This window comes from Knufia obscura (assembly GCF_036327395.1).
Source record: "Knufia obscura strain CCFEE 5817 isolate CBS 148926 chromosome Unknown scaffold_3, whole genome shotgun sequence".
NCBI classification, from domain to species: domain Eukaryota; kingdom Fungi; phylum Ascomycota; class Eurotiomycetes; order Chaetothyriales; family Trichomeriaceae; genus Knufia; species Knufia obscura.
In genome coordinates, this window is record NW_027042689.1 from 571739 (window position 1) to 594729 (window position 22991).

A 22991-nucleotide genomic window follows, 5' to 3' on the forward strand; every position below is an offset into this window, starting at 1 on the left:
AATTGATGTTCCACACCCGCTGCCGCCGGAACACCACCGCGCTGAGGGTAGGTACAAGCAAGGAGGAGGGACCCCCTCCAGAATCACGAAAGCAAAGACTCGAAGAACATGTTGTAGGGCGCAATTGGAACGAGCTCCCTACAGCTATTTTGGCGCCTTCGGTGATCGCCCTCCATGAAGTACTCAGCGGCGACCAATCAGGCTGTGGTTGTGATATTTGGTCCAAAAAGTGCATATACAGGCCCGCCCTGAGATACGCACAGGCTAGGACCGATTCTGTATGACTTGTTAGCATTTGCACCGGTGCGATATGCGTGTCTGTCCAGCCCATGATTGAAGCACCACCTCAGGGCGTTCTCGGCCTAAAATGTCCTCTTTTCGGGACAGGGCACAACTGCGACAAATCTTGTACCTATCGTGCTCGTGGTATCAAGACTGAGCTTGAGTCCTCCCTGGTAACGACATGTCAGATACAGGCAAATCAGTCAAACCTGGACGTTGGGCATGATGCTTTGATTATTGCGAAATTTTGTGACCTGCTCAATCAAGCCATTCGCTGCCACTGCCGGGCATATTACTAGCAGGTTCTTCATTCATCATGCTTTCAACATCGCCGACTTGTTTCCTGTCGGAAACTTCACGGCTCTTTAACCTTGACCGTATGTTGGCCATGCTCATATTGCTCCCGTACGCCAATCCTCGAGACGAATTTGAGGATCTATCCCTCATGGCTGGTGGTAGTTGTCATTGCAAAGGTTCCGAAGAGCTCGATAGTCGGTTCAGGTGAAGATATACATCTGTTCCGTAGCTAGGTACCTGTTAGTCGTGGCCTTCAGCATTTGCGGATAAGACGACTCACCCCTCCATGGAGATCAGTTTGAGATCACCACCGAAATACCGAGCGTATAATCTCGATATTGGGAGGCCGTAACCGAACCCTGCCATTGGTGCTTTGAAGTCGCTGGCATTGAAGCCAGGATCTAGTTCTGGTGTCGCGTCCACGGTGGTGTACATATAAGTCCAGACCAGGGGTATAGCACTCCTGGCGATGCCACCCCCTTCGTCGCTGATCTTGATAGTGATATCCTCCTTGCCCTCGGCAATAATGACTCTCGTTATGGGGAAGTCTTCTTTCTCCGCGCCATGTCTTTCCACCACAGCTCGCAAGGAGTTTTTCAAGGTCTCGAACAACATGTGCGACAGATGGCCTGGCACGTACATGAAATTGAGGTCTTTCGGGCAATAGAGCTGAACCTTCGGCGCGTCGAACAATCCGTAGTGATCCTCACAAACAAATCTAGCATTCTCGATAGCCTCTTCTGCCAGTTCTCTCACGTTCGTCTTTGTGCAGATAATACCCACATAGTTCGGATGCCGCGAGTTCGACTGCGTGGTAAGAGCTATATGTTGTCCAATAAGCATACGGATCCCAATCCGAGACATGTAAAACCTGTCCAAGAAGCTCTGTATGGATGAATCAATCTGCATACGCTGCCTCTTTCTTTTATATTCATTGATGCCCTGCGCGACAGTTGTCACCACCGGATCGTGTCTTCTCTTTATATTGTCCAGCATGCGCGAGAACTTCTTGTTGTGGTCAGCAAGCTCCGGTGGCCAACTATCGTTGTCGTCGATGGCCGCAAAGTATCTTCTGTTGTTCACACCTCCAACATTGTCACCATTCTTAGCCATGCTAGGATTCCGTACGTTATTGGACAGCTTTTGGTTTGACTTCTTCGGCGGGTTCAGTAGTCGATCTCGAGTGCTCTTGTCGAGGTTCGGTTTCGGCATTTCCGTGATTTCTTCGAACGACTGAGCATACCAGTCTCGAACCTTCTGTATCGAAGACATTTCACCGAGCCCGTCAGGCAGCTTGTTCAGTTCTTCCACCCGGTGCGCAAGACGAACTGGTAGCTCTTCGGAGAGGAACTGCGAGGCGCGAAACAGTGTGCCTTGCGCTTGTTAGCTTACGTACACGGGCCTTGTATACGTTGACTCACCAGTCGAGGGTTTCTCGCCAAACTGGACCATCTGTCGAAGACTCACGCCGGTTGGCGGGAACGAAGCATAATGGCTAACTCGCTTCATCAACGACTCTGAAGGTTTCCACGCCATGATTGCTGATAGTCAGGCCTTACGGCCTGGCAAATATGGGAGTACAACTCGAACGAGTCAAGTATCGAACAAGATGTCGTGTGCTCGCACGGAAGGAGTTGCAGCTCGAGAGGTTCTCCACCCACCCGAAGCTCGCCGATGATTTCGTGATTTCTCGGTATTGCAGCAAGAAGCCGGGAGATGAACAGCTCGGTTGAAGGTAGCCGAGCAGTATTCGCTGAAAGGCGGGCTGTTGTATCTCGATGTTGTTATATAGCTACTGTATACTTCCAGCTGGCATAGGAGAGTGACTCTTCTGACCGATGAAGTGTGGAGGATTGAATGTGGAGAAGGCTTGAACGGGAAGTGCCTCTACAAAGTCCCGTTGTCTGCAAATCTTCTGCTGAAATCCTCCCGAGCACCTGACCAGGTACAGACTGCCTTCCTGTATCAAGGTCTTTGTGAGCATCAAAATATTGAGCTTTATGTGCGTTGTACCATTCTGCTTGGAAGACCGCGTTATGGTTGCTGATGAGTCCGCTGCCAGTGCCTCTGCCAGCCCATAGCTATGACGCAAATGCATAGAAGCTCACCTAATATGAACTACCGAGGCTGACAGCACTGGCGCCCGCACATCTGAGCGAAACTCCACAGTGCGGCAGCGGCACATGCCAGTGCCTCACCACTGCTTTTTCGTGGGAGATCCTGTAACCTCCTTCAGAGCACAAGTGATAGCTTTTGAACAGCAAAGGTCGGGCGATGCACTGCTAAAAGAGCACGATATGAGTCCAGAGGGGTCAACAGCAACGACTGCGCTATTGGAAATCTGTTTTAGTCACTTAAGGTGACGAGGTAAGGTTCGGCACACGAGTGATTGATTTATGCTATACTCGACAAGCCAGGTCATACTTATGGCTGAACAAACGACTTGATGTTATGAAGCCCATGGGTGCAAGATGGAGAGCGGTGTATACCGACAGCCAGCTCGTGGTTGAGAAAAGACAAACAAAGAACTTGAAGGTAGGACCTCGATCCAAGAATTCGGGTGCATGAGTTGAAGCTGGAGGAAGGCGCGAGATGCGACTGACAAAGTAGGTACTTTCAACATGACGATGCCTCTATAGATCAATCATGCCTGCTATCGTGTATCTAAACAAAAATTACCAAATCACCAGCCATTTAACTTCCCGTTCATTCTGACGCACAACTTCACCCCGAACAATGGCTCAAACAGATGCCTTTCGATCACGCACTCCATCACCAGCACGCTCTACAATCTTTTCTAAAGTGCGTCAGGTCATCGATGACATTGTCCCAGAGGCACCTCTAGTCCGCTCATTCAACAAAGGGCTCATCCTTCTCTACGTCTGTCTCGCACTTCTCTTAGGGTGGTTGCTTCTGCCCCTGCCCGAGCTCCACAGCAACGGCAAGTTCACATCTGCAGTAGAAAGGGTTGGGCTTCACAACTACTTTGGCAACTTCGAAGGGTTTTCAGAATGCAATATTCGTGCCGCAGAGCTCTACGCCCCTCCTCTGAAAGATCACCTAGGCTTCCACAACTCTGGCACATTCTGTCATGACCGAAAACATCTTCTTCGAGCCATGTCTGAAGGTGGAAGAGTGGGTTTCGACGCTCCGTACACGTCTCGAGGTATGTATGGGTATTGAGAGGCAGGGAGGACGCCCGCTGACAGGATTAGACTGCAATTATCGATGGTTCGAAGTTGAGGAGATGTGCTTCATTCTTGAAAGATTCGACGGCCTCGTCTTTATCGGTGACGATACGCTGCAGACTATCCACAATGGGCTAAACATCCTGCTACGACGTGATCTGGCCCTCGGTTCTCTGGATTTGGCGTCTATGGATCGAAATTTGCAAGAACAATGCAGATGCAACAACCAATTTATAAAGCAAGACTGCAGGCAGCACTACCTTGTGGACTCAGAAAAGGCTAGTCAAAACGACCACTCTGGCAGCCCATACTTCTGCGACCGAGTGCGACATGCCTTTTTGAGGACAGAGTCTGCACAGCCGGGTCTTTCCACTATCGAGAATTTCAAGCAGATTGTTCCGCGCGCACCACGATCGCAGTATCGACCCATTCCCATCATACACTCGCTAGGACCTTCGTCTGCACCCGCGGAGGACGCCGCGACATCTTTGGGCAGGTTCGTGGAGCTAGCAGATGACTCTGGCCGAAACACTCCAATGCTTTGGATCGGACCAACTGCCGCTGGTCACATTGAGCTCAAGGGAAGGAAAGGCAACCAAGAGATTTGGAACTTTGATCGCAAGATGACTGAAGTAGCTCAAGAGCACGACGTCGATGCTCTCGGCATGTGGAACATGACAGTACAAGCTACTAGCTGGGATGGCATGCGGTTCGGCGAGAAGGTTGCCGTAACTCAAGCAATGATGGTTATGAATTGGCTCAGTAGACTGGAGTCAAGCTGAGCTAATGAGTTTCATACTTGATCACCCGCAGGATGTGTTGCTGCTGGGACCAATGTGATATATCGTGAGCTACTGACATAGCCACAGTTGATGTCGGAGACATATTAATGTCCTTCTACCAGAATAATGCCAATGATATGAAGATGTTGCAGCAATTTGCCGCGAGTTCGTTTTGTTCCTTCGCTTACGGACCTTGAGGCATTTCACAATATTCTGCCCAGGCTCGTTTCGCGAGGATCTCATCACCACTCTTGTCTGAGTCTAATGCCAAATCAGACATCAGACTGCCTCCCAACAGTTGTGCTGCTTGAAACAGCACTCTGTTGAGGACTGTTTCTCGCTCATATCGGTTAACGTCGTACTGCCCCTAGAACAGCACCTCACCACTCCCCTCCAGCTCGCCTCCCCAGAAGTCACCAGCTTTCCGTGCTTTCGTCTTATCGTTCTTCTTCCGCTCATTCTCTTGTCGCTTTTGAATCTCAAAGACCTCTTCTACCGGTCCCTCAACATAGCCTGGCGGATCCTCGTCGTCCCTGTCAAGATCGATTTCCCCCAACAATAGCACATTCTCGCCTCGAACAAGGAAGGTTCCCCTAGGAATGTCGCAGAACAGTTTTCGTGGAGAACCAGCGGGAGAAGGTGCTTCGACGTAGTATCGTTCTTTCGTCTCCGTCAGAACAAGATTGGCGAATTGATCCCATGTTCGCAGGACACCGAGGAGTTTTCGGCCATCACGTAGGACTAGCATGAGTTTTTCTGTAGGGTTGAAATCTATGTTTAGCATAACTCATCCTCAAGGTGTCTTCTTGCAAAGAATGCGCTGAAACAGTGAAAGGGTACCTACTGTCCGTGAGATCAAGTAATTGTGCTGCAGTCGTGAACATCTGCGGAGGTAGCTGAGGCGGACCCTGCGTGGGTGCCGCTGCAGCACCGAGGACGTTTCCATCCTGTGTTGGTGGCTGCTGTTCTGCTGGATTCATCGTTTGATGCTCTTGCTGCGCAGAGAATGGAAGGAATGGAGGAATTATCTATGTGGTCGCAGACCAGTGCACCTCATCGCGCTCTTGTTGGTTCGAAGCAATGTGTCAGCACATCATGATTCTGCTGACTTGAGAAAGGTGAAAGTGACATTCGTTTGATATTCCGTGCGCGATCACCTACGATGACGACCGTCGACTGTAGATATGCCATAATGGCTTGCTTGGCTCGCCGGATACGAATTCTTGAGCACGTCCTCAGTTTCTCCTGACTTCGCCTTCTGTATACTGCGGGAGTCACTGGCATACCAGAACAACAGCTCTATCACGACGAGCATCGCAATCTACCTACTGAGTCCCTTCTGTCTTGGCTTCTTGCAATTAAGCATCAAGATTTCAAGGCGCGCTGCAAGTCGTTCATCCGCATTGCGGTCCAGCATGCTATCGTCCGAGAGCTAAAGCGCGCCTTGATTGGCCCCTTCGATGCTCCTCTCGTGCGAGATGCTCTACTCACACATCGACAACGACTTACTTTCTCCTTCACGTCTCTTCTACCCAATTGAAGTCCGCCGTCGGTATATGATTTCGTTCTTTCAGGCCGACCAGTACCAGCTAACCATGCCGTTCAGTCGCCCGAGAAGGAGGTGCGACAATGGCAAAGGCTTGGCTCTTGATCCAATGATGTCTAGATGGACTATATTTACCATGACTATCATGCCTGGAAGTCTCTGCAGTTCTGTGAGTGCTTCAATTTGTCCTAATACCGTGCTATATTCGATCTGCTTTGTGTTGTCTCAATGTGCTTCCTAGCTGCAGCCTGCCATGAATCCACTCAAGCTGCTCGGTGAGAAATGGAATCCACCAGCGGAGGTCAAAAAGTCCTTCGAAGGCCAAGTCGTGTTGGTGACCGGTGCGAACACGGGCCTCGGTCTCGAAGCAGCGAAGAAAGTGGCTGCCCTTGGTGCCGACAAATTGATTGTTACGACGAGGTCAGAGGCAAAAGGGGAAGCAACAAAATCGCAAATCAAGCAGTGGCTGGCCGATACAAAACGCCCCGAACGAACAGAAATCATACATATAGTACTTGATATGGGCAGCTCTACCGGCGTCAAAGCTTTCATGGAGGGCCTTAACAGCACAAGCAACAAGCTTGACGCCGCCATCCTCAACGCTGGCATGAATACACCCGAATACCGCACAAGCCCAGAAGGCTTCGAGGAAGTCCTGCAAGTCAACACCATCAGCACTGTCTTCCTCGCAACACTGCTATTGCCGCTCCTCACAGCGACCGCAAAGTCCAGCAAGACCCAAACACACCTGACATTCAGTTCCTCCCGGAATGCCACCTTGGGCGCCTCGTTTCCAAAGGACCAATCAACATTGTCTTCCTCGACACCGCTCAAGGAAATGTCGCAACCGCAGCGACTCCCTGCAGGTATCGCTGGGGGTTTAGCCTCATACGGTCGATCTAAACTCATGCTGGAGTATGCCATGCGGCGCATGGTGTATCTACCAGCCCTGCGTAGCACAGACGCCAAACCATCCGTGATCATCAACTCTGTTTGTCCGGGCATGACCAAGTCTGATCTCGGCCGAAATTACAAGCATTGGGCTGTCAGGGTGTTTGCTCAGGTCTTGTTTGTTGTGTTTGCTAAGAGTGCTGAAGCCGGTGCAAACGCGTATCTGCAAGCATTGACGCAGGGAGAGGAGAGCATGGGTCAGTTGTGGGCTGCCGGTCACTTTGTTGAGGAATGGGATGCGCTGAGGAGTGAGCAAGGTAGAAGGCTTGGAGATACTGTTTGGGAGGAGATGAAGGCTCTAATGCAGGGATGGGATGGTAGCGTAGCTGAGATCCTCGACCAGAAGGTCTAGTACTGTGAGGAACCTTTGCAGAAGGTATGTGAGGTTTTGCTGCATCGTCGGAGGACACCAAACAGTCTCTAAGGTTCGGCAATACAGAACACCCTCCCATGTCGGATCTCCGCCCCATCGAGGTAATCCGTGATCTTGCCATACCGCATAAACCCTTCAGTCTTCGCAAAATCCATATGTCGTTCCACGTTTTCCCAAGCAGTAAAAAGCACAAACTCATCGGGCACCGCACCCTTCTCGGTCACTCTATCCCCAGTCCTATCATCTGCCGAAACACCATCGTCAATCCTCCACCCACCTTCCCGTTTTGCTCTCCCGCCCACGAAATCCTCCAGCGCATCCACATTCTCCTTCCAAGTCGCCCAAAATCCTTCACGCAGGCCCTCCTTAACAAAGTGCCTCCCAATCGCCACAACAAAATCCTTGCCGTCGTCACTAACACCCTGCCTACTCTTCACGAGCCTATCAACCACATCCGCCGGATCCATATCAAGGTGAAACATCCACTTGACGTCCACGTCAGTACTCAACAACTTGAGCAATTCTTGGTTCGCCTGACACGGGACCCACTCGTTCATGTGCTGCTCTACAGTATCCCAGCCGCCGATAAGGTAGATCAGCGTCGGATCCTCGTGGCATTGCAAGAGTGCAACTGGGTAGTGAGAGAAGGACGCTTGCTTGCGTGCTGCGCGGGTGAGGTTTTCGAGGGTGGTATCTGACACTGGTGGTTTGGAGGAGGTTGTTGAGGGTCGTGACTTGTAGTGTAGAAGTGCTAGTTCTGTTACCGGCATGGTGATCGTTCGATGCGATATATGCGTGAATGAGTGGCTGCTAGACCCGCGGTATTGGGCAAAATAGAACCATCAAGAGAAGGTGTCAGAGCAGATATATCCAGAAGACACGACGAGACGCCAGAAGGAAAAAGCTACAGCTGTAGTCAGCGTCTAAGGTACGTGGGTCATATAGAGTGTTCCATGGTAGGTCTGTCGTTGAAAACGTCAGCTGTTATTGCCTGGATTTATCCATTCGGCATCATGCTCAGTATGGTATCTGAATTTATACCGTTATGCTGAGTATTGCTTAGTCCGGTTCACCTTGCTTAACAGTATTTCACTCCAATTTCGTGTAACTGAACTGCGAAGACATGATAGCAGGAAGGATGAAGATCAGAGCTGGAAAGCTGACAGAGTTCCTTCTTGGCATGTCTGTATGAGGCAAAATGCAGGTTCGGAATTAAAGGTTCGGACAGCGAGCAAACACAACGTGAGATGATAAACAAGGATTAGCTTCAATACACTACTTTGTACTTTTGTCTATATCCGCTGCGTACAAACCCTACACCCGAATGTCCTTAAGACCGGATCGAGCTGTCGGTCGGCTCATAGTACCACAACGCGCCCTCAGCCTTCGCACAGCTCGAGGTGGACCCCGTAGCATTCACTGCAATCGAGTTGCCTTCCTGTACCCGCCCATGAACATGGTTGTAGTACCATGCCTCGGAGATAATAGTACGGCCAGTGTCATTTGACCCCTGACCGGCATCCGTCTCGTTGTATCGCGGACCTCTGCAGCCGATATATGGAACTGCGCCGGACGCTTCAGTCAACGTCCCTTGAACATCTAACAAGGTGACCTGGGTAGTATTGCTTGGCTTGATGCCTGCGTTTGCTAACCATGACCAAGTCGGGTACCTGAGGTAGTATTTGATTGTGGTGTCGAAGAAGTCAATTACGTCCTCGTGCTCCCTGTAGTTCGGGCCGTAGCAGGGGATCTAAGGTTGGTCAGCCATACACCTTTTTCTCGCAATTTCTTCACTGACCTGGAAAGTGCTGTAACACGTTGCGTGCTTTGAAAACTCATGAGCCCAAAAGTCGGCGTTTGATGCACCTTGATTGATCCAGTACGTATTCATCCACTCCAGAAGATCGTAGCGCTCCCATTGCTCGATGAAACTCGAGATTGGTGGGCCCGTATACGGGGGAACGACCGTGCCATTTCGAGGGAAGTCGGTGACGTTTGGCGACAAAGATCCAGCCGGGTCGAATTGGCGAGTCAAATCGCAATATTGTGTGTAGGAACTATTGGTCAAGATCAGAACGGTCACTTGAGAGAGGGTGGGACTGCCTGGAAGCGTAGTATTGACATACCCATTGCAATAGTCAGGCCACAGTCCGTGCAGCGTCCATGTATCTGACGGAAGCAGCTGTCCTTGACTCTCGAGTCCAGTATATGTGCTCCAGAACTGGGTCAGCAGTACCAGTCCACCAAAAGTCTCGGTACAGCAGCTGTCGACATCGAGCGGATTTTGAGAAGGGCAAGATAGCAATTGTGGCTCTGCACAAAGGTTAGTCCAGGACACGCAAACATTGCTTGACGACGCACTGATCACACAAGTATGGTTGACATCGCTAAGGCCCGGGTAGAGGTCTTGAGCAGTTGAGATGCTTGTCAGCAGAGCTGTGCTGAGCACAGTAGAAATCTTCATCTTGCGGTACGGCGTCCGACTCGAGAAAAGAGATCGAAGAAGATCTCAATCATTATATTTTGAAATTCGTCTATGACATAGAGCTCTGGGAAGCTAGCGTGGGCCTGCAAGGCACAAGAGCTTCATGGTAGGTCCGGGAACAACCCTCGCTGAGATCTGGGGTGAGAAATGTGGCTGTTGACGAATGAAGATTTCGCTTTGATGCACCTGCCTTTTCTAAACGGTAATTGTGCTCCACTCGATCGCAGAGTCGCATGCAGTTGTGGCGAGCGAGCATATGTACTTGGTATCGATAGACAGCGTGCTCATTTGATAGGCATACAGCAAGACGATATGGTATCTGCGCTAGATATGACGGCCGGTGGTCTCCGGTGCCGAGGCGTTAGGCGCGGAGCTTCGAGCGTCAAGCTCAACTAGAGCTTAGCTCGAAGCCATAAGTTCTTTTGCGTCGCAATCGAACAAAGACAACAGCTCATCACGCTATTTGATATGGGGTTGCGTGGCAACATGTCGTTGAAGTGTTCGTAATACCAGCGGTGTCCTCTGGTTGCTGAAGTGAAGCTACGCGCACATCAGTGCTACACCGCGAAAGCTGCCTCTCTTGTATTTGACCATCCTTGTACTGGCTAAGTTGTGGTTGATGACTGCGAATGTGCCTGATCAGTATTTGCTGCTGGCGCAGTTGAGATGCTGGTTGGAGTTTGACTGTTTGCTGCATTGAGCCGTTCATCGAGAGCTTTCAGTGCTAGTGCTCTTCTTCTTTCCGCTTCTTCCCGCTTGCTTATCGGTCGTGCGCCCAGATCACGGCTCATGACAGTCGGCAGAGCGTCTTCTCCACGCAAAGCGGCTTGTTCATTGCTCGACGCGACTGCCTCATCTGAAAATGGCCTCAAGATCTTGACATTGCAGCAGAAAATGTAGATCTGATCGCAGATGGCAGCAATCGGCGGTTGAACTGCGTTTGGAAAGAAGGTCGCAAAGGCGAAGGTCTCGCTCGCATCACCTTTCAGCCTCAGTCCGCCAGTGCTTGTGCCGAGCTCTGGCTGGTATTTGAAGAACCGCAAGTATATCCAAGTAACAACCAACCCGTACCACGCCAGCAGCAATGCGGTGTCTGTCCCGAAGACAACGCCCGAGAAGGTGTTCAGGAGAAGGAAAATTGCAGGAAAGTGTTTAACACGAATCTTGATTAGACCCTTGTATAGGCTCACAGTGTGCTCGGGCACAAGCTGTTTGAATGCTACCAGAAAAGCTGCTTGCAATGTGATGGCCCCAGCGATTGGTGTGTCTGCTCGAGTGGTGTCCAGCGTGATTATGCCCCATAGCACATAAGTCGGAATGACCAAGAGGTTTGGGATCACAGCCCCAATCAGAGCAACGATAGCAAAATCTTTTGATCCCCAAGCTCTTTCCAGGTATCTCCCGCTCAGGTAGACGGCCGCAGTATTGATGAAGAAGTTTAAGATGTTCTCTTCAACAAATATCGACGTGAGGACTGTCCACGGGTAGTAGAGGGACTTGGATGGAACCAGAGTCGGATATGGTATCAATCGATCAGGGGGCACGGCAGAACCATCTGCGGCTGTTGCGGAGGTGTTCCATCTGGCAGCTGCACAAATGAAAGAGAACGAACAAGTCAGCAAGATCAGTGCTCTGGTGACTGGTGGTACGTTTGTGCGCATCGTGCTGGTCTTGGTGGACTCGAACGTGGGTTCAGAGCAGTTCAAGCGCGCGAATCATGCCATAGGGGCCCCTTCAACGGCGTAACAGCATGAAGAAGACGCTGCGATCAGCAATTCGAGGACTAGAGAATGAATGCGCATACATACAGTTCTAGGTTAGAGCGAATACGGAAGAAGAAGCTTCGTGACTTTTCGAGTATCACGAGGCTGCAAGACGCCCTCGGCCGCGCCTGCCGCAGCTTTAGACACGCGCGTTTGGCCCAGGTTTCAAGAACCTCCACCCGAGCGTTGCGGGATGTGTGGACCTATATTCCGGCTCAGATCATCGATTCAGCAGGTACTGTACACATTCTGCGAGTTGGTCGAGACTAGCACGTTGACTACTAGGCCTGATAGTACAAAGCAGTCTTGTATGAGCATCGTCATTGCAAGATGGTGGGAAGAACACGACGAAGATACTCCGTACTGTTCATCGAATGGTGATCTCATAGGAGCTAAAATCCTCTAAGCTCATCGCTGAGGACAACACCAACGACGAACTTGGGATTAGCGTGCTTGTGACTCCATGCCCAAACTTGAACGTTGGATTCTCCATGCCTTGACAGATGTTGTGACCCGATCAGTTCTCGACCACTTGCAAACGATCACTTACATCTTCTCCTCGCATATTGCTTACATTCAACCGGACATTGATCACGATTGTTGTCGGCAGCTCGAACATTCTACGCGACGCGCGCACAGTATACCCAGCCGACATCAAAGCATAGCGACGTGACCATCAATCATCACGGTTATTCTCGTCAAAAATCCCTGATCGGGACGGAGTGTACTTCTCGGGACCTGGTCACGAGTAAGCGCCACTACTGCCCTGGTGTGCTAGGCACAATCGACTCCTGCAGGTCTTCTGAAACTGTGCCAATTCTGTGTTCGATTTGATTTTTGAGATCTTCAGGCACGACTTCGTAGAACTCATCTATCTTTACCACCACACCTCGCGGGCATCACTTGCGCACGGTGCGCATCGAGACTATACTGGAGGCCCTTCTTGCGCCCGATCGAGCGGTAGTGTTCTTCGACCAGACGATGTCGCGATGGACGCCGAAGCCATCCCAATCAACGTAGCGCATACTCCACCACCGCTGAGCTCGGATCAATTGAATTATCTAATCTGGAGGTATGTCATATGCTTACTACCGTAGCTTTTGCATCATTGTCGCTAACGTCCAATCCAGGTATTTACAAGAAGCTGGTATGCGACTTGGCATTTGCAACCATTTCAGGCTAATCGTACTTCAGGTTATGCAGATGCCGCGGTGAAACTCCAACGCGATTGGAAAGTCGATACTGAGACCTTGACATTTGCGAGGCACATCAAGGGTCGAGCGCTCGTCAACCTTGTGCAGAAAGGTCTACGATACCACCATCTCTCCCTTACCTTCGACGAAAATGGCCAACAAACAAAACCATTGGTTCCGTCTATGTTCTTCTTTGGACCCGAGAGCGCGCCAGCCGACACGGTCCCTGCGCAAAAAGAAGCCTTGCTGAAAGGTAACGATCTGACCCGAGGCGTATCTCCAGCAAGCACAGTAGCCACTGCTTCAAGGCTCAAGCCTCGTGAGACAGCTTCTGTCGCCCCTGATGAGTTGACTCCACAGGCAGCAAAAAGAGGACGGAAGCCGACTCAGAGTGTAGCTGCAGATCGCAATGGCACCAGTGCTCGGAAAGTGTCGGGCGCAACGGAGCCTGAAGCTATCAATGGCCATGCTCACCAACAGCCAGATGTTACCTCGCCCCAAATGGTTGAGGATACGGTCGACGATGCTCCAATGACTAATGGCAACCACGATGGCAGGATGGATGTCGATCATGATGCAAGAGCAGAATCAGCCGATGTTATGATGGAAGAACAAGTTGAGGAGCCCCCTGCGCCTCTGATTCCAACCCTTACGAATGGAGAGAGTGTAGCTGTCCAAGTTGCGCCTGCCAAAGTCACCAATCTAGGATCCACAAGCGCGATACTGTCGCTGGACTCACCGCAATCGATAAGAGGAGCAGCGTGGCGGCCGGGTGACGCTGCGACCTTGGTCGCGCAGAGTGACACTTACTGCGGATCTTGGAATCTCTCTGGCCAGAGCCTCCTCCCAGACAGTGTCAAGCCGCTACCCAACAGTTTCTTCCCACGCGATGAGATCGGCTTGGTGACAACGACAGCTTGGAACACTGACGGCTCCGTACTTGCTGTGGCGACATGGTCCGAGGAAGAGAGCCATATTCATCTGTTTGACGGCCAGGATCTCACCTTGGTAGAGACTTTACCTGCATCCCAAAAGGCTGTCACGCTATTGAAATGGCATACATCCGGTAGCCGTCTGGTGGGAATAGCTCCCAGCGAGGATAACGGCAGAGCTGGCGATGGCGTGCCTGCTTCCACACTACTGTCTTGGGACTTGACACTCGGTCCAGGTCTATCTGGTCCTTCGTCTCTTGCCCTTCCGGCTGCTGTTCTGGATTTTGATTGCGCTACAGGTTACGACAATAACGGTGTATATGCGGCAGGCGAGGATGCTGTATATGACTGCCAAGGCCTTGACGAAATGAGCATCAGCCAGCAGTGGACTTCTCCCTCTGGACACGCAGGAGAAGAATGGACGTTCATCAGATGTGCACAGCTACAAAGCGAAGGAAATGTCATTATCAGCGCAGCATCGGATACTGCCACCATCTGGCTTCCAGAGCGTGGTGTGCTGAAGGAAAGTGTTCACGCTGCACCCCTGACAGGATTGGAAGTCAGGCCACGAGGATATCCTGTCAATGGTTCTTACCGGGCTTTAGAGTTCGCAACCTCATCTGAGGATGGCTCAATCAAGATATGGGAGCTTGTCGACAACGGCGTCGACATAACCTGCCTACATCAGCTCCGATCCGAGCCGTTGGTTCCGATGATGTCACTATCATATTCTGTTGACGGGTCTTGCCTTGCCGGTGCTAGCTACAACACAGCACGTATATGGAATGCTCAGTACAGTTACAATCTGATGGCATCTTGGGAAGGATCTGAGCCTGAATGGAGAGGGTCCAGCATCAAGGACGATGACCAAGCAAGTGCCGCAGGGAGATCCAGCATTAATGGTGATGGAGGTCCCCTGAGTGCGCATCATACGCTAGACTGGCACTCGGACAGCAAGAGGTTGGCGTTCGGACTAGGCTCACAAGTGGTACTGATCAACTTCCAAAGGTGAACAATACAGACCGCAGTATCACGATGTGCTGCTGCACGACTACTTTGAGTAAAACATCTCCAACGAAGCAGGAACACGATCGAATACAAGGACAAGACTGGCATATATTCAATGCCTGCTGTATGTGTCAGCACTCTGGAAATCGCCCCAATCGTCATCCTCGCGATGGTCGAAGACTCTGAATCTGCCCTGCGAACGACTTCCAATTGGAGCTGCCGGAGATTCATGTTGGCGCAGCTCTTCCTCGACGTCTCGGAAGCCTCTCAGCCACGCCTTGACACCGTCATGCAGCTCCTGACTTTCCGTCGCCGCATCTGCTAGGCTATATGCGATAGCCTCATCTCCATCTTCGTCGATATAGTAACGACCTCGAAAACGACCCTTGCCTCTTACGACGACTTTCTGACGCCTGATACTCTTGCTTGGAACGGGGGTCTGGGGTTCTGAGGGATGTGCGGTCTCAATCCAGCCTTCTAAGCCCTTCACAGCACTACTCATGGCTTCGACTGCGACTTCGTTGCGCGACGCATCGGCCTCAAGATTCGATACCTTCTCACGAAGCTGGCCATTTTCGGTACCCAAGGTCTGGTTTCTGAGGCGCAATTCGCGGACCTCACGCAACAGGTCTTGCGCCTGTTGTTCTTGAACAATACACCGTTGCGCAACTGCTTCCAATTTTTGTACTGTCAACTGGTGTAAGTGCCTTTGCTCTTCCTGTCGCAAACGCATCGACTTGACAGTGGCAGCCAGATTTTCGCGGACCGCGATCAGGTCGGACTCGTCTATCCACTCTTCACTATCGTCTTCGGCGTCCGATTCAGTCTGGACTTCGACAATGGCGTCGTCCTCTTCATCCTGTCTGTTCTGCTCCATTCGAACAGCATCATCTGCAGGTGGACCTTCTACTTGTTCATCTGGGTCCGATTCGAGGTACGCCTCGAGATCCTGCAGTCTTCTGTGCAAGTTCTGCCGCTTGTTTGCAGGCATACTATCATCTTGCTCCAACGTCCATGCTACAGCCGCCAGTTGTCGCATCCTATTAGACAGTGTCTGATCGACTTCATCAGGCGTCAGAGGCAGTGTGGGCTCGAAATATTCGGTGGATGTCTTCGATATCGGTTCGAGAGGCTCGACAGGTGTAGTCACGTCCATATCAACAGCACTGTCGGCAAAGGTAGAACTGATTGTGTGAGAACTGGTAGGACGGGCTGGACTTGAGGCAGCAAGATTGTGGTCTAGATCGTGACTGTCGACAGCGCTGGTGTTGGACGGTTTATGTATATCCTCGTACACCATGGCTGCGGTTGTAGCAGGTTTGTGCGACTACCCTTGTATCAATAGTTACGCTGGACAGTCATCTGTAACGATGATGTTGCAGCTCAACGTTGAACTTTGCATGCGTTGAGCACGACCTCGAGTGGAGAGTTCGAGCATGTGGCTGGGATCGCCGCGCTTGAGCAGGAACACTGCAGGCGCCGAGGGTCCCGTTGGCACTAATTCTGAATATCAGTCCGAGCCTCAGGCCGCTCGGCCCTCCGTCTCGGCCGCCCTAATGTACCTTACAATGTGCTTTATACTCACTTCACCTTCACTGCCTCGATTCGTCGTTTGCATATTGTTCTGGTTGTAGCCCGACTCATCTTTGGCGTTTGTCGAAAAAAATAATAGCTATTCATCCTTTCCCAAGACCTGAACTCATCACACCTGACCAGCTTTCCCATAAAGAGTGCTCCGCGGATGCGGTGACTCAGTCCAGCCAACAGACGAGGATGGTACTGAGCTCCTCGATACGAACATTGCAAAAGCTTATTGACATAGGCAGAAATCAAACCCACTCTCGAAGATGTGCAGAGCATCCTCACAAAAGCACAGTCCGGCCCGTGCCCTCCGAACCTCGTGCCTCTATGCGCACAGATTCCAGCCGACCTGCTGAACCCTACCCAAGCCTACCTCAAGATCTCGAAGGGCGCCAAGTTATCATTTCTCTATGAGAGTGCGGCCACAACTGGTACTATAGGAAGATACAGCTTTGTGGGCGCAAATCCCCTAGAGGTCTTTCAGTCTGGTCCCGACCATGGGCTCGCAGCAGACCCTCTGCCTAGACTCGAGAAAGAGCTGTCGCAATACCGAGTGGCCACCGTTCCTTCGCTGAACTTACCGCCCCTGACGGGTGGTGTGATAGGGTATGTTGGCTATGACTGTGTTCGCTACTTCGAGCCGAAAACTGCAAGACCTATGAAAGATGTTTTGAAACTGCCAGAAAGCTTTTTCATGCTGTATGACACGATAGTTGCGTTCGACCATTTCTTCAACGTCTGCAAGATTATTACATATGTCAGGGTGCCTCAAGATGGGTCATCTCTACAACAGGCGTACCAGCAGGCGAGTCGGAAAATAGAAGAAGTAGTACAGATATTACTGGACGAGCATGTACCGCTGCCCGCGCAGGAGCCCATAGCGAAAGATCAACCGTCGAAATCGAACGTGGGCCAGCAAGGATACGAAGCACATGTCAAGAAACTGAAAGAGCACATCTGCGTGGGAGACATAATACAAGCAGTGCCATCACACAGGATATCAAGACCTACAACATTACACCCCTTCAACATATATCGGCAGCTTCGGACGGTAAATCCGTCACCTTATCTGTTCTATATTGATTGCGACGACTTTTGCATTATTGGTGCATCCCCAGAGCTCTTAGTTAAGGAGGAGGCAGGTAGAATAATAACACATCCCATTGCTGGTACTGTGAAACGATCACAGGATCCAGAGGAGGATGAGCGACTGGCAGAAGAGCTGAGAAGCAGTCTAAAAGATCGAGCAGAACATGTGATGTTGGTGGATCTGGCTCGTAACGACATTAACAGAGTCTGCGATCCCCTGACGACGCGCGTGGATCGACTGATGGTCGTTGAGAAGTTCAGTCACGTTCAACATCTGGTAAGTCAGGTCTCGGGTGTTCTTAGACCAGGCGAGACACGATGGACAGCGTTCAGGAGTATCTTCCCAGCAGGGACAGTGTCAGGAGCGCCAAAGGTCAGAGCCATGGAGCTGATAGCAGAGCTTGAGAAGGAGAAGCGAGGCGTCTATGCAGGAGCCGTGGGCTACTTTGGTTTCTCTCGCGTCGCTGCTGATGGGTCTAAGGTCGTTGATGAAGGCGCTATGGATACTTGCATTGCGCTGAGGACTATGGTCTGGAAGGATGGCGTTGCATATTTGCAAGCAGGCGGAGGTATCGTGTTTGACAGCGTTGAGTATGATGAGTGGATAGAGACCATGAATAAGCTTGGGGCGAACATCCGGACGATAGAGACGGCGGAGAAGAGGTATGCTGCTATAGTTGGGTCACGGTCGAATGGCACATCGTAATTAGAGGTTGGCTGGACATAGTGAGCTGAGAAATGATCATATGAATATCGAAGCACTCGGCTTTTCTCACAGATGCCGGAGCAGAGATAGTTGCGTGAAGATCGATCGTCAACATCGAACGGCCCCAAGCGGCCCCTGGACGTTCAATCCGACATTGGCACCAGTAAAAGCACCTTTGGCGAACCACGTCGAGCAAGGAGAACTTTGGTGGATGCCGCACAAGATGCCGCTTTGGCGGCCGTAGAGAAAAGTGCAGCGACTTCTTGTGAATATGGTAACTTTTCCGAATCTACTGCCTGAGTATCGCAGCCAAATGCCAAGTAGTTGATGCCTGGCTCGATCCACGACGAAATTGTAGCCGCGCCCGTTCGACTCGTGCGATTTTACCTACACCTCAAGTCAATCGTTCTTCTCGTCGACATTGTCCTTCATCAGCCGCCAAGATGAAGTTGAACATCTCATACCCGGCCAACGGGTCGCAAAAGCTCGTCGAAGTCGAAGATGACCGAAAGCTGCGTGTGTTCATGGAGAAGCGCATGGGCAACGAAGTTCCAGCCGACTCTCTCGGTGATGAGTGGAAGGGCTACGTATGGAGGACGGTATCTGAAGAGATCGAGCACAAGCTAACGGGTCGCATAGATTGTCCGCATCACCGGCGGCAATGACAAGCAAGGCTTTCCTATGAAGCAGGGTGTCGTACGTCAACTCCCTACTTGAAAGCGCCAGTGAAGAATCTTTTACTGAGACTTGTCCTATTGCAGATGCTCCCAACCCGTGTCCGACTCCTCCTCGCCGATGGCCACTCCTGCTACCGACCCCGACGAACTGGTGAGCGAAAGCGAAAGTCAGTCCGAGGTTGCATCGTTGGTCAAGATCTGTCTGTCCTTGCTCTGTCTATCGTCAAGCAAGGCGAGCAGGATATCCCAGGTCTTACCGATGTTGTCAACCCAAAGCGACTTGGCCCCAAGCGAGCCACCAAGATCCGAAAGTTCTTTGGCCTTAGCAAGCAAGACGATGTCCGGTATGTTACAGACGGAAGGAGCGCAGGAACAAAAACTAATGGTGGTCCAGAAAATTCGTTATCCGACGAGAAGTGACACCCAAGAAGGAAGGTGCTAAGCCATACACCAAGGCCCCCAAGATCCAGCGACTCGTTACCCCTCAACGAATGCAGCACAAGAGACACAGAATCGCACTCAAGAGAAGACGTGCTGAGGCCTCCAAGGATGCTGCCAACGAGTACTCTCAACTCCTTGCCAAGCGAGTCCACGAGGAGCGTGAGAAGAGATCCGAGCTCCGAAAGAGACGTGCTTCATCCATGCGAAAGTAGAGGGTCGATCATCACGTTCTTGACACAGTTGAAGGGCTCTGAGATATACCAGCGACCGGCGCATGATTATGGAAGAAGGCAGGTTCTTGTGCTGTTGTTTGACACAGCACTTGTTCAAAACTTGATACCTTGCCAACTGGCACATGCAAACTGCTTGGGCACAAAGGATCAATTGCTCCGATTTGTTGCAGCTGTGGTGACAGTCGGACAAACAAGTCAAGATGAGCCCACGTCTGCTTAGATAGATACCAGACTCAACCAAAATCCATGATACCAAATCTTCAATACAGAATTTGTGGGACTCTAGAATAGGTGCCTCGTTTTGCTGACTGTCGACCCCGGATCGAGACCGAAGCGTGTGCTCGGCTGTGCCTGTGACGCAAATTTAGTGTGCGTGCTAGTGGGGCACTTCCCGAACCGGGGCTCAAAAAGTTGAACCATGAGACGACTTTCGTTCTTTTCTCAGAATTCTCTGCAACATGGTCGACCGGTAGCAAGAACTCGACATACTCTGCCCACAGACATGGCGACCAACTCTATCAAGTTGCTGACTGGCAACAGTCACCCGCAGCTCGCCAACGCTGTTGCCAGCAGGTACGAAAACAGCGCCTGCCATCGAAACAAGATTCACTGACTTGAACGTAGATTGGGAATAGAGCTGACGAAGATTATGGTCTTACAATACTCGAATCAGGAGACAAGTGTGACCATAGGAGAGTCTGTGAGAGACGAAGATGGTGAGCAAACAATTGCTGCTCGAGTTGCGCTCGAGTCCACAATCCCGAGCACGACTAATGACCTACAGTGTTCGTCCTACAGTCCACGAAACCTAACGATATCAACGATGGCCTCATGGAACTCCTCATCATCATCAATGCCTGCAAGACCGCTTCCGCACGCCGAATTACTGCCATCCTCCCTAACTTTCCCTATGCCCGGCAAGACAAGAAGGACAAATCGCGTGCACCTATCACAGCAAAACTCATGGCCAACATGCTACAGACAGCTGGCTGCAACCATGTCATTACCATGGACCTACATGCCTCTCAAATCCAGGGTTTCTTCAACGTTCCAGTCGACAACCTCTACGCAGAGCCCAGCAGCGTGAAGTGGATCAGAGAGAATCTGCTTCACGAGTCCGAACGAGGTCAAGAAGTGAATGGACACCGTCAAGAGTGCGTCATAGTCAGTCCAGATGCTGGTGGTGCAAAGAGAGCTACATCCATGGCCGACCGCCTCAATCTAGGCTTTGCCCTCATCCACAAAGAGCGAAGCGCACCTGGCCAAGTCAGTCGGATGACCCTGGTCGGAGACTGCAAGGATAAAGTCGCAGTACTCGTGGACGACATGGCAGATACATGCGGGACGTTAGCCAAGGCAGCTGATGTGCTCGTTGAACATGGCGCAAGCGACGTCGTGGCGCTCGTTACACACGGTATTCTGTCCGGCAAAGCAGCTGAGACTCTCAGAAAATCCAAGCTCTCAAGGATAGTCATCACGAATACCGTCCCTGTGTCAGACGAAAAGCTCAAAGCTCTAACAGTTCCCGAGGGCGAGAAGGGCTGCAGACTCGAGACGATCGACGTTGCGCCTGTTCTCGCTGAAGCAATTCGGAGAACACATAACGGTGAATCAGTCAGCTACCTCTTCTCTCACCCTGTGGCATAGGAGACCGCAGGCATGATCGAATCAGACTTCAGACGAGACAGAGAACACCGCTACAAATGTTGCACAGGACAATCACCAAGGGCCTTGCATGGGATGAGCCCAAGCAACAGTAATCTAAACGGTTTCTCCAGAATTAACGGTGATGGCTCGGTCGAAACACGAGATTGGGCTTAGGAAGCGCAGCAAAGACAGAACAGAAGAGAGCTACCGCAGCCAGCATTGTCACCTGCTGGGCAAGAGAATAGTCACATGTACCCATATGGCGTTACTGGGAATGGCATGAAGGATACGAACGACAATACAAGGACCGGTTTCATGGATTTGACCGACGCACAGGCTGCTATTCGTGGGACAGGCCTAGGCGTTTATGGTCATCGGCGACAGGAGAGCGATAAGTGAGCTAGTGCTGCAACAGCAGCTGTTTCGATAGAAATATGATACCCAGACCATGCTCTTGCAGAGTTATGGCGCTTCGTGTTTTACTGACTCGACAACCAGCAAGGAAGATGCTGACTGTTCTCTCCAAGCGTGAATGGCTGCTTGAGTGTGATCTTGCTACGTTCTTTGCTATCAGTCGCGGACTGACGATCACCCGCGACGGCGAAAGACACTGACATGTTGTGACTCGGTAACATAGATCGCGAAAGATAGTGCAATTCAGGCACGACTCTAGGTCACAGTTAATGTCCCTCACATACACGCCTCTCGAATAGAGAGGCAAGCACGATCACAACTAGCAGGGCAAACTTACAGGAAAGGAAGACTAACATCCTGAATTGCGTCTTTGCATCTCCAGGACATTAAGTGGCAACTTAAGCACGATGGACATCCCAGCGGTTCCAGTTGATGCGGCAGGCACCATGTTGAACTACACAAGGGACTTGAAGTTCAAGATCAATGGCGCCTTCCTCTCTCTCGATGTGCCGGTCGTGACTGGCCTTACACACGTCGCTCCTCCCTTGCTCGACGACCAGCAGGGGCAGGCACAACCGCCAGCGTGAGTAACGGAAAGCGCGACCGTCGTTCACCGCACCGTGGGGCAAGCACGACCTTGACAACGTTCCTTCCTTACTCTCGTTCACCAAAGAAGGCAAGCACGATCAACGTCGTCGTACGTTTGGCAGGTACGGCTGTGTCGAGGTAGAGCTTAGGAAAGCACGTCATACAGAGGGCAACCACGAACGTCTCCTAGACTATGCCTGCCCTGGTGAATCCTTGCATCGTACTTTCCTCACGACCGAATCTCAGTCGTACCCGCACCGACTAAATTCACCGGTCGTTCCTTCCCCGCTTGTTGAGTCGAGCAGAGGAAGTCGCGATTGACCGTCAGCTCTGGAGGAAGGCGCGACCAGCTCCAGAGGAAAGAGCGGAATGTTGATAAGGAAGGCACGACCACCTCGAGAGAATGAGGAAGGCGCGATCTAGTGGAGAGAGAAGGCGCGACCCAGTAGGACGGAAGGAACGATCCGAGTGGGAACTCTGCTGAGGAAGGTGCGACCTCGTAAGAATGAAGGCACGATTCTGGTACGGGAAGGTACCATCAGCGACGAGGAAGGTGCGACCTTGACGAGGTAGCTGCGACCCAGTACGAAGGGAGTAATGGCCCTAACAGGGCAAGCACGACTCTGCTACCTAGGTACTGAGGAAAGCGCGACTCTCGTAACGAGGTGAGGAAGGAACGGTCGTGTTGACGCATGAGGAGGAAGGCGCAGAGTAAGATCATCTGCAGGCACGACCGGGGCGGCACGCAAAGGTAGGGTCGTCCTACAGCAGCATCGTGAGACAGCTGCAATCAACCGAGCGAGAAGTGACCATGT

General features: G+C 51.4%; 12 protein-coding genes across 12 annotated transcripts; 7 read left to right on the forward strand and 5 right to left on the reverse strand.

Annotated features, from left to right (window-relative positions):
- Nucleotides 1-855: 855 nt before the first annotated feature.
- PDK2 ([Pyruvate dehydrogenase (acetyl-transferring)] kinase isozyme 2) lies at nucleotides 856-2115 on the reverse strand (the record flags this gene model as incomplete). Its single annotated transcript, XM_064871711.1, has 2 exons — nucleotides 856-1952; nucleotides 2001-2115. The coding sequence occupies 2 exons, from the start codon at nucleotides 2113-2115 to the stop codon at nucleotides 856-858; spliced, it is 1212 nt and encodes a 403-aa protein (XP_064732091.1).
- Nucleotides 2116-3315: 1200 nt separating this feature from the next.
- PMZ80_003283 (uncharacterized protein) lies at nucleotides 3316-4549 on the forward strand (the record flags this gene model as incomplete). The annotated part of the gene is made up of 2 exons (XM_064871712.1): nucleotides 3316-3745; nucleotides 3795-4549. The coding sequence occupies 2 exons, from the start codon at nucleotides 3316-3318 to the stop codon at nucleotides 4547-4549; spliced, it is 1185 nt and encodes a 394-aa protein (XP_064732092.1).
- Nucleotides 4550-4916: 367 nt separating this feature from the next.
- Nucleotides 4917-5529, reverse strand: PMZ80_003284 (uncharacterized protein; the record flags this gene model as incomplete). Its single annotated transcript, XM_064871713.1, has 2 exons — nucleotides 4917-5320; nucleotides 5394-5529. The coding sequence occupies 2 exons, from the start codon at nucleotides 5527-5529 to the stop codon at nucleotides 4917-4919; spliced, it is 540 nt and encodes a 179-aa protein (XP_064732093.1).
- An 819-nt stretch (nucleotides 5530-6348) lies between these two features.
- Nucleotides 6349-7398, forward strand: PMZ80_003285 (uncharacterized protein; the record flags this gene model as incomplete). The annotated part of the gene is made up of 1 exon (XM_064871714.1): nucleotides 6349-7398. The coding sequence occupies one exon, from the start codon at nucleotides 6349-6351 to the stop codon at nucleotides 7396-7398; it is 1050 nt and encodes a 349-aa protein (XP_064732094.1).
- Nucleotides 7399-7466: 68 nt separating this feature from the next.
- Nucleotides 7467-8189, reverse strand: PMZ80_003286 (uncharacterized protein; the record flags this gene model as incomplete). The annotated part of the gene is made up of 1 exon (XM_064871715.1): nucleotides 7467-8189. The coding sequence occupies one exon, from the start codon at nucleotides 8187-8189 to the stop codon at nucleotides 7467-7469; it is 723 nt and encodes a 240-aa protein (XP_064732095.1).
- Nucleotides 8190-10509: 2320 nt separating this feature from the next.
- On the reverse strand, nucleotides 10510-11565 carry PMZ80_003287 (uncharacterized protein; the record flags this gene model as incomplete). The annotated part of the gene is made up of 1 exon (XM_064871716.1): nucleotides 10510-11565. One exon carries the CDS (start codon nucleotides 11563-11565, stop codon nucleotides 10510-10512), a length of 1056 nt encoding a protein of 351 aa, XP_064732096.1.
- Nucleotides 11566-12656: 1091 nt separating this feature from the next.
- On the forward strand, nucleotides 12657-14804 carry PMZ80_003288 (uncharacterized protein; the record flags this gene model as incomplete). The annotated part of the gene is made up of 3 exons (XM_064871717.1): nucleotides 12657-12739; nucleotides 12798-12814; nucleotides 12862-14804. 3 exons carry the CDS (start codon nucleotides 12657-12659, stop codon nucleotides 14802-14804), a joined length of 2043 nt encoding a protein of 680 aa, XP_064732097.1.
- Nucleotides 14805-14912: 108 nt separating this feature from the next.
- On the reverse strand, nucleotides 14913-16100 carry PMZ80_003289 (uncharacterized protein; the record flags this gene model as incomplete). The annotated part of the gene is made up of 1 exon (XM_064871718.1): nucleotides 14913-16100. The coding sequence occupies one exon, from the start codon at nucleotides 16098-16100 to the stop codon at nucleotides 14913-14915; it is 1188 nt and encodes a 395-aa protein (XP_064732098.1).
- Nucleotides 16101-16573: 473 nt separating this feature from the next.
- On the forward strand, nucleotides 16574-18176 carry TRP2 (anthranilate synthase component 1; the record flags this gene model as incomplete). The annotated part of the gene is made up of 2 exons (XM_064871719.1): nucleotides 16574-16576; nucleotides 16623-18176. The coding sequence occupies 2 exons, from the start codon at nucleotides 16574-16576 to the stop codon at nucleotides 18174-18176; spliced, it is 1557 nt and encodes a 518-aa protein (XP_064732099.1).
- A 443-nt stretch (nucleotides 18177-18619) lies between these two features.
- On the forward strand, nucleotides 18620-19506 carry RPS6 (40S ribosomal protein S6; the record flags this gene model as incomplete). The annotated part of the gene is made up of 4 exons (XM_064871720.1): nucleotides 18620-18763; nucleotides 18816-18872; nucleotides 18938-19197; nucleotides 19248-19506. 4 exons carry the CDS (start codon nucleotides 18620-18622, stop codon nucleotides 19504-19506), a joined length of 720 nt encoding a protein of 239 aa, XP_064732100.1.
- Nucleotides 19507-20176: 670 nt separating this feature from the next.
- On the forward strand, nucleotides 20177-21573 carry PRS4 (ribose phosphate diphosphokinase subunit prs4; the record flags this gene model as incomplete). The annotated part of the gene is made up of 3 exons (XM_064871721.1): nucleotides 20177-20243; nucleotides 20312-21141; nucleotides 21349-21573. The coding sequence occupies 3 exons, from the start codon at nucleotides 20177-20179 to the stop codon at nucleotides 21571-21573; spliced, it is 1122 nt and encodes a 373-aa protein (XP_064732101.1).
- Nucleotides 21574-21995: 422 nt separating this feature from the next.
- Nucleotides 21996-22175, forward strand: PMZ80_003293 (uncharacterized protein; the record flags this gene model as incomplete). The annotated part of the gene is made up of 1 exon (XM_064871722.1): nucleotides 21996-22175. The coding sequence occupies one exon, from the start codon at nucleotides 21996-21998 to the stop codon at nucleotides 22173-22175; it is 180 nt and encodes a 59-aa protein (XP_064732102.1).
- Between the last annotated feature and the right edge of the window lie 816 nt (nucleotides 22176-22991).